This window comes from Vigna angularis, chromosome 4 (assembly GCF_016808095.1).
Source record: "Vigna angularis cultivar LongXiaoDou No.4 chromosome 4, ASM1680809v1, whole genome shotgun sequence".
Classification (NCBI taxonomy): Eukaryota; Viridiplantae; Streptophyta; class Magnoliopsida; order Fabales; family Fabaceae; genus Vigna; species Vigna angularis.
The window spans coordinates 7,609,580-7,618,588 of NC_068973.1; the positions used below are offsets into that span (position 1 = coordinate 7,609,580).

Here is a 9,009-nt window from a genome sequence, read left to right on the forward strand (position 1 = left end):
AACTGCTACGAATATATAATATTATAACGCATTTCGTTAAACACTGCCCGAGTTTTATCCAATTTAATTATAGGGCTAACTTTTAATTCGGTTTTTAAGAAGGTCGGATTGGTCAATTCGGCTAAAGCTTTAAAACACCAGTTTACGGTGAAAATGAGTAAATACTCTTAAATATGGGGTGGCGATGTAATTAGAAGAAAGTTGGAGGATCAGCGAATGCGTGTGTGGAAAAAATAAATAAATAAAGAAGCGTGGTAGGAAGGACCAAGAAACAACCTCAAATCCCTTTCCTCTGTCCATTAGAGATTACCTTCATCGGAGTCTGAGACCTGCCTTCATCTTCTCTCTCTATCTTTCTCTCTCCTCTCAGCGCAACACCTCGTACTGTTTTGGCGGTAAAAGATGTCGGGGAAAGGGGCGAAGGGGTTGATCACCGGCAAAACCTCTGCCGCCAACAAAGATAAGGACAAAAAGAAGCCGATTTCACGTTCTTCTCGTGCCGGCCTTCAGGTTCTCAGATCTCCCTTCCTTTCTCATTCCTTTACCTCTTCCGATTCCCTCGTAGCCCTACAAAATCTCCACGCACTCATTCTGTAAATTCTTTTCTTTTCTTAACCCTCGTTATTGGGGTAACGCAATGTGAGCCATTTGTTGTCGGGTCTCGTAGATGTTAGCTGTGCTTTTCCCGTAGGATAATTTCACCAGCGGGTGAGGAAGAAAAAAAAATCAAATGTTGGTGTTTTTTTTTCTTTGAAAGTTTTTATTTTTCTTTTTCTTTTTTCTTTAGTTATCTGGAAGGTTTAATGCGAGTGTACTAAGTTAGTGAGTTTGATTGCAGCGTACTCGTTCATGACCACATGTTGGAGACTTTAACCTCGCTTTAGAATAGGGTTTTGCCATATGCTGTACCCGATGTTGTGCCACTAGAATGAAAATGTTTTATATTTTTTTATCTGTATTGTTAGAGTGATTTCGTCATCGAACAGTATTACTCTTCATTTCTCTTGAATGTCAAACTTTTAATGCATTTAAATTTTGGCGGTGTGATTAAGTCGGGAATATACCTCTATGTTGTTATTTTGACATTTTAGTCAGTGTTGAGTCTATGTAAATTTTGACTGACTTTTGCTATGTAAACACTTGGATTGTTATTTTAAATATGTTGGAGCTGCATCGACATGTAAACGCGTTTATTGCGGCCCATAAGACAACTAGAGTCCAGTTAGACCTGAAAATTTCTACTGTTGATGTTTAGATGTAGGTCGCAATATTGTTTAATCAAAGTTATCCAGAGTCAGATAATTTTGCTTACACATTAGTTTGTTTTGTTTATTTTCCATTTTCAATCATTGTTTGTTATTACAAATGCTTCTAACATTGCCGGCATGGTTCTGAATTGCTACAACCAAAATTTCATATGTTTAGGGAGATTTACCTGGCTATATATTTGGTTTCTCGTCTGTGATTGAGGACACTGTCTTAGGTGTGACCCTTTGATTTAGAAATTGAAATCAGTCCCTTCTTCGTAGCTAGTAGATTGAAGCATGTTAAGTAGGGTCATTTCTCGAAAAGTTTCATAATCACCTTCTGTTTTAATGTGATATGAGTTTTTTACTATAATCTCACCAACATCTTTTGGCCAAATCATTGTATTTTGATTCACAGAATATGCTAGCGTATAGTTTGTGGGAACTATTGATACATTGGGCTAAGGAGTAGCAAGCTGGTATGTTGTCTTACGTGAGCTTTTTGTATATTGTAATTTGCAGTTTCCAGTTGGTCGTATCCACCGGCTATTGAAGTCTAGGACAACCGCTAATGGTAGAGTTGGGGCTACAGCTGCTGTTTACTCTGCAGCAATCTTGGAGTATCTCACTGCTGAAGTATTGGAGCTGGCAGGAAATGCTAGCAAGGATCTCAAGGTCAAACGTATCACTCCCCGGCATTTACAGCTAGCCATTCGTGGGGATGAAGAGCTGGATACCCTGATAAAAGGAACGATTGCTGGAGGAGGAGTGATTCCTCACATTCACAAGTCTCTTATCAACAAGTCTTCTAAGGAGTAGATCCCTAGTGCATAATAGCTGCTTCATGTGAAATTTCTCTCTACTAATTGTGTATTTGTTGCATGCACTTGATAAATCAGTAGGACCTTCTATTTAAGACTGAGTTGCTGTTGTTGATCATGGAGATAATGTTTAGTCTTTCTCTTCATCAATTTAGTATGTCTCAATCACTTCAAATCTTAATTGAGGATAATCCGGTCTGATAATTTGAGTTATTGTTACTCTACTAATTGTGCATTTGTTGCATGAACATGAAAAAAGGACCTTCTATATAAGACTTTGTTGCTGTTGTTGGTCGTGGAGGTAGTCTTCGTTTTTCTGTTTATCAATTTAGTATGTCACTAATCACTATCACTGAAAATCTTAATTGAGGATAATTCAGTATGATGATTTGAAATATTGTTACATTCAACCTGTGTTTAGCATTGCATCTTATAATACTTGTATCTGATGTCCATCCCAACCATGCTAGTAGGCTTGTGGATGTTAAGGTTGTTTATCTCAATTTGGTCTCCTGGTATTTGGGTTGGCATAAAGGATTAAACTTATTGAAATAGTTTTGGTAAGCAACATCATTATGGCAATGGTAGTAATCATAGTATTGTAGTGATGGCTGTTGGCATGTCGTCTATGATTGTGACATGTTATGTGGCTATATGGGACTGCTTTTGTTGATATATCAGGCTAACAGCGTAGCAGTGCAGCAATCAAGGAGTTGTGATATGGTACTTTTTTAGATGCGGGAGTGTTGTCATAATTCTATATGATGGTTTGGATAATGGTTAGATTCAACCAGAGATCTATTTTTTTATTTGAAATTTGTGATGCAATTTTAGTGGATGCTGCAAGAACTGTCGCAGAAGCAGACAAATATGTTGTCTGTGCTACTTTTCTATTTTCATTCAACTTCACAGTTTATGTATACAACAGCAAAACTCTCTATATTTTGCTCAAGCCTAAGCTTTTGTTTCTAATTTTCAAGTAATCCAGAACAAGTGTTAATGGTTTGAATCCATACATCACCTGCATCTTTACCACGTTTTAACGTCCTCTCTCCAATTTCAAAAGGCTTCCTTTGATCCTTTTATACGTATAATTTAATTATACTTCGGTTATTTCAATTATGAACTTTTATATTTCAAGTTTTCATACTACGAAAAATTAGTTTAGGTAACTTATTTTTAAAATTTTTAAATGTGATCACAGGTTTTTTTTTCCGTAGTATTTGTATAATTTAATAATATTTTAGTTCTTTGCCATTTTAAAATGGTCAAGAAATTATAAATGTAATTAACACATGTCAGAATGCTTAAATAGATCATTACTTTCAGATAATGTCAGTAGAAATTTCATTTTCTCATCTCCTTTCGCGTGTCACATGTTGGAACAATTTTATATTTTCTTCTCTTTTGTTGTGTGATTTGTACGACAAATAGGTTATTTTGCTGATATCATTTTGCTTTTTTTCTTTTATTTTTGTTTAATTGAGATTAACATGATGAGTTCATGATGTTACTAAAACAAAAATCGAAAAATATCTACAGATTACAAATCATTTGAAAAGTATTAAATGTCTAATTCGTAGAAAATATTTTCCATGGTTACCTATCTCATCATTAAAATCAGAGTGTATGAAATGAGATATTTTATCAGTAAAGCAGTAGAAAAAATTGGTCAAATGATGTTAATGAAGTTTGACTTTGTGATGTTAAGACTCACAACATAAACATTAGATTGTAGCAAACTTGTTGGGAATCATTGTGAGACACACAAGTAGAATCTTGGAAAAGAAAAATATAAAAAGTTGGGTGAATTTCATAAATGTTGTTGAATCCAGTCATTCTGGAGAAGGAAAATATTGTGATGATTTCAACTGGGATATTAAATTATAAAGGAGATCAAGGAAATTTAAACTAAGGAAGAGGTGAAAATAATTATGGTAACACCGTTCACAAAAGAAAATGTGGTAAATAAATACTATCATTATAGAACAAATTTTAATTGATTTTACAATGAAAAGTTTTGGCACAAGAGTGCATATTTAAACAACGTGTACACATATTGAATACTCAATATTATTATATTGGTGAAAATCCTAATATTCCGCGGAGAATAATTTTGAAAAGCAATACATTTTAGACTATGAAAATATCTGACATGAGATACTAGATGTAGAAATTTTAAGTATTGAAATTTTTTTTAATGACACGGTGAAGTCTAATGTCAAATTTAAAAATAAAATAAAGGTTAAATTATGTTATTCGTTAAAAATATACCATTATTTAAAATAATTGAAAAAGTTGATAAACTTATTTTATTTTATTAAATAAAATTGATAAACAAGCATATTTGTTAGTAGAAATTAATTTTGAATTATTTTTATTAATATTATTTTTTATTAACAACTTTAAAATATTCTTTAAATAAAATAAAATGCAAAATATAAATATAAATAAACTTAATCTTGTTAAAAATATTTAATAAAAATATTTGTATAACATTTATATAAAAAATAAATTTTGTTTCAATTTAGAGAAACAAAATTGTTTAATTTTTTTAAAATAAAAAATTAAGACTGAATTGAGATAAAATAAAAATACATTGATTAAATTGAGACTAAAACATTTACATATGGTGTGACAGTGACACGTGACACTTCCCCTATTACATCACACTGTCACTACCATATGGCACAACGTCATTTTGACACATGACAATTCTTTTTTAAATTAAAAAAATCAAGAAGTTGATAGGTGACACATCTTTAACAGTGTCATTATAATACTAATAGTAAAAATCTTATTGCATCAAAATTTTCAAAATAAGGACTAAATTCAGAAGTATAAAAAAATGGGACTGGTTTAATATTTTTCTACAAAAATAGGTAACGAATGACATGATTTAACTTAAAATAAGTATTCGTCATACTCATATTTTTGGATAAAAAGACCAAATTTCTATTAAGTTTAGAAAATGATTCACAAAATTTTATCTTGAGTATTTTTATACTTTATAATTATTGTTTATGAGATTTTCTACTTAGATGGGCTTGGCCCTTTTTCTTCAACAAAGTACACTGCTTTTCTATTCTTTTTCTTGATTTGTACGTCCTTTTTTTGCATGTTGCACTTTTTGGCTCACATGTGGTGTTTAAATTTTCTTTGTTAGTCTCTACTGATAAGTGGACCTTATAGTGTACCTAGATCATGTTTCTGTTGTTTCTAGGAGTACATAAAGCTTTTTGTGTGTTTGGAGGTGTTTTAAGGATTCTTAATTAGTCAGTTTGTCTCTCAAATAAGGAAAGATAATTTCATTGTTTTTAATTGATAGATAACGTGTAATTATTGATTATATGCTTGTATGATAGTTGGTTTGTGTAATTGAGTTGCTTGATGAAATATGACATGTGAAGTTGAATTAGGGGTTTGATTTGTCTTTAGTGATTGTATGTTGAAATTTTATATGTTGTATGGTTGAGATTACAATTAAGGTGAATTAAGTTATTGAGTTGTGTATAATCTAATGGTTGGTATATTTTAGCATTTGTGGTTGTTGTTAGATTGATTTGCAAGGCTGGAATTATATAAATTTGTAGAATTTTATTATGTACAATTATGCATATTCCTCTAACAAAGTCAAAGTCAAAGAGTTACTGACTTGGTAATCACTAGGCAAGACCAAAGTTAGAGAGTTTACTATATTGATAGTCACTAGGCAAGAATAAACGTACTGGGAGACTTTTGGGAGAATTTAAATCTGTAAGTTTCAGTAATATATTCTTTAAGCAAGTTATCTGGTCGTTGGACAAGTGTATTGCCAGATACTACTCGTTGAGCAAGCAAATCTAGTGGTTGAGTGATATTGTTGTCAAGCATTACTCGTTGAGCGAGTAAATCTGGTAGGTGAGCGAATGTGTTGTTAATCACTACTCGTTGAGTGAGCAATCTAGTGGGTGAGCAAAAATATCAAAATTTTAACTAAATTTTCACATGTCTTTTATGATGTTTTTGATGTGTATGATTATGTGAATGTTAAAACAATGATTGATTTATAATATGATATAAGAATGGTTAATAGACTTATGGATAAATATGGATGGCGATGATGATAAGATATGATAAGATTGTTAATGATAATAAATATTGTATATGTGTTTGGCATAATTCTATGAATCTTGTGGGGAGATTCTATGTTGACATTTCATTAATGTAAGCATTGTTATGTGGGAGTCCACATGTTGGAGGTTATCCTGTTCCTGTAATAACCGTTCAAGCTCAGGTAAAGTAAAATGAGATATGTGGTGAGAGATGCAGAAAGTTCTAATCTAGGGGTTTTACCTTGGCCAAAGATGTTAATGGACTAATCTTGTGTGTGGTAGGTAAACATATAGGCAATGACTTTGTAGAGCAGTAGAGACCACCACAAGTGCAAGATCCCTCGAGATTTCACATCAACGCTTTATCTAGAAATTGAATCTAGAATGAGTCTTTGTATGTGATATGGTATTTTTATGAATGAATGGTGTTATGATACTTTTATGAAAATTCATTTTGCACATTAGCTTAAACTATTGTTTATTTGGTATTTTTTATGTTTATGTTGTTTTTTTTAACAATAACTACCTTGTGGGTGTGTAAAGAGGAATGATAGGTGTTGAAATATATTTAGTAAAAGACGACTATTTAATAGTTTTCTTCATAATTGTTTAATAATTTTCTTTAATTATTTTATATATATTTTATTATTACAATTATTTATTTTTGATAAATATGTTAATATTATATCTTTAAATGTTTGAGACAATCTCTTTTATTTTCTCAATTTTATAATATCTTATTTTATTACTATCAACATATTAGTAACTAAATAAATGATAAATTAATATCGTTTTACAACTAATATTTTCTTATTAAATATTAACTAATAATTAATATATGTAACATATTAATTTAAATTATTAGTAACGATTTTAATAATATATTATATAGAGTAAATGGTAACTTTAGTGATTTTTTTTTATATTATAAATATATTTTTATGTTTGGTTTCAAATTAAAGTTTAAAATGGTTACTATTTATATAAAATAAATGTATACGTAAACGTGATTAATAACCATTTAATGAATTATGTGTATATGTATTCCTCACTTTGTTTTGTAGAAAGTTTTGTTTAAATGCTTTGGATCTCTATATAGATGGTTATTATATATATATTTTTTAAAAGAGTTAGAACATCCAATAAGTACTCTAATATAATTATTTATTAATTTTTTACTGATAGAAAATAATTCTTTTAATGAATTAGTTAATTTTTATTTATTACATGCAATAAAAAGGTAATTATTTATTATAAATAATAATTATTTCAAATATTAAAAGGTTATTTTTTTAAATTATTGGGGGATAAATAGCATCGTCCAGTTTTGCTTTTGCAAAATATTTTTACAAATTGAAACTTCGGGATTTGCAAACATTGGTATATACACATATACATATATACATACATATATACATATATATATATATATATATATATATATATATATATATATATATATATATATATATATATATATATAAAATGGTTTTTGAGTACTGTAACTTTTTCATTTGCCATAGATCATATTTGTTCCTATTAAAAATATTCTTCAATTTTTTGACTGACTGCATTTGTTGGTATCGTTCTTCGTTTCTGAGTATAAGCTTTAAGGAAATATAGAAGTTCTTTTTTTTTTGTTAGATATCATTATCTGAGGTAAACATGTTTTTTTTTTTAATTATTATAAAAAAATATGTTTTACTTTTAAACTAAATCACAAAACTATATTTTATTAAAGGCATGCAAAATATATCTCTCAACAAACAATTATAGGTATTCCTTATATAAGAAATGGAGTTTTACAGTTAAAATAAATAAATATAGTCTATATTTGTTGTACATGACTTTACAAAATATTTTATAATTTAGTTTAAGATTAAAATATAATTTCTCTTATAACAGAAAAAAAGAAAAAAAAAACATATTTAACCTTTATTATATATTATGATATTTCACTAAGATAGATATGTCAAAACACATCAATTATTTACTATAACATGAATAATATTACTAAAAAAGTAATAATAAAAAAAACATGAAGATAAAATCAAATTTGTGAAGAAAAAAAAGTACATACACTTGTACAAGCAGGAGAAAAGACAGCGGTTGTTTTTCATTATAGGCACCGGTTCTCGAACAGAGGCATATGCAGACGAGGCAAAAAGTGTACCACTTTTGGCCTCGGTTTGAACCGAGGCATAAAGGGAGACGATTTGGCATCGGTTCAAATACAACCGAGGCCGTATGTTCCACCTACTGCTTCGGTTGTAGTCTGAACCGAGGCCGTAGAGGTTTTTTTTTTATTGCACCCTACTGCCTCGGTTGTAATCTGAACCGAGGCAGTAGAGGTCTTTTTCTTTTTACGCAATACTTTCGGCCTCTCTTGTGGTCATAACCGAGATCATTCCACTCTACTGCCTCGGTTGTACTCTGAACCGAGGCAGTAGAGGTCTTTTTTTTTTATACGCAGTACTTTCGGCCTCGGTTGTGGTTTTAACCGAGGCATATATCGCTTTTCTACCTCGGTTGTGACACCAACCGAGGCATATATATCACTGTTTTTTTTTTAAAATGAGGTCTGTTTCTGCGACATTCCCCACAACAGAAACAGACCTGCATATATATTTACAGCCAGAACAGTCGAGAATAATCCAGAAACGTATATTTTGAATGAAAATTATAATAAAACATAAATACATTCAATTGAATCATAAATCAACTTCTTATAAGCATAAATCAATCAAATTATAATCCTAAATCAAGTTTGAAGCATAAATAAAACTGAATGTACAATGTTAAACTAATAATAATGTAGAAAAACATCAAACAACTTAGAAACATTAA

At 30.1% G+C, this 9,009-nt stretch overlaps 1 protein-coding gene across 1 annotated transcript; it reads left to right on the forward strand.

The window, feature by feature from the left end:
• The first annotated feature begins 255 nt into the window (after nucleotides 1-255).
• Nucleotides 256-2,292, forward strand: LOC108332051 (probable histone H2A variant 3). Its single transcript, XM_017567154.2, has 2 exons — nucleotides 256-510; nucleotides 1,770-2,292. The coding sequence occupies exons 1-2, from the start codon at nucleotides 403-405 to the stop codon at nucleotides 2,064-2,066; spliced, it is 405 nt and encodes a 134-aa protein (XP_017422643.1). The 5' UTR covers nucleotides 256-402; the 3' UTR covers nucleotides 2,067-2,292.
• Nucleotides 2,293-9,009: the final 6,717 nt, after the last annotated feature.

What these genes read in the sequence shown, in the direction of transcription:
- LOC108332051 (XM_017567154.2), top strand. Translation starts at nt 403, where the DNA reads ATGTCGGGGAAAGGGGCGAAGGGGTTGATCACCGGCAAAACCTCTGCC. An exon ending in CTTCTCGTGCCGGCCTTCAG is followed by an intron (nt 511 to 1,769) that starts GTTCTCAGATCT and finishes TGTAATTTGCAG; the next exon opens with TTTCCAGTTGGTCGTATCCA.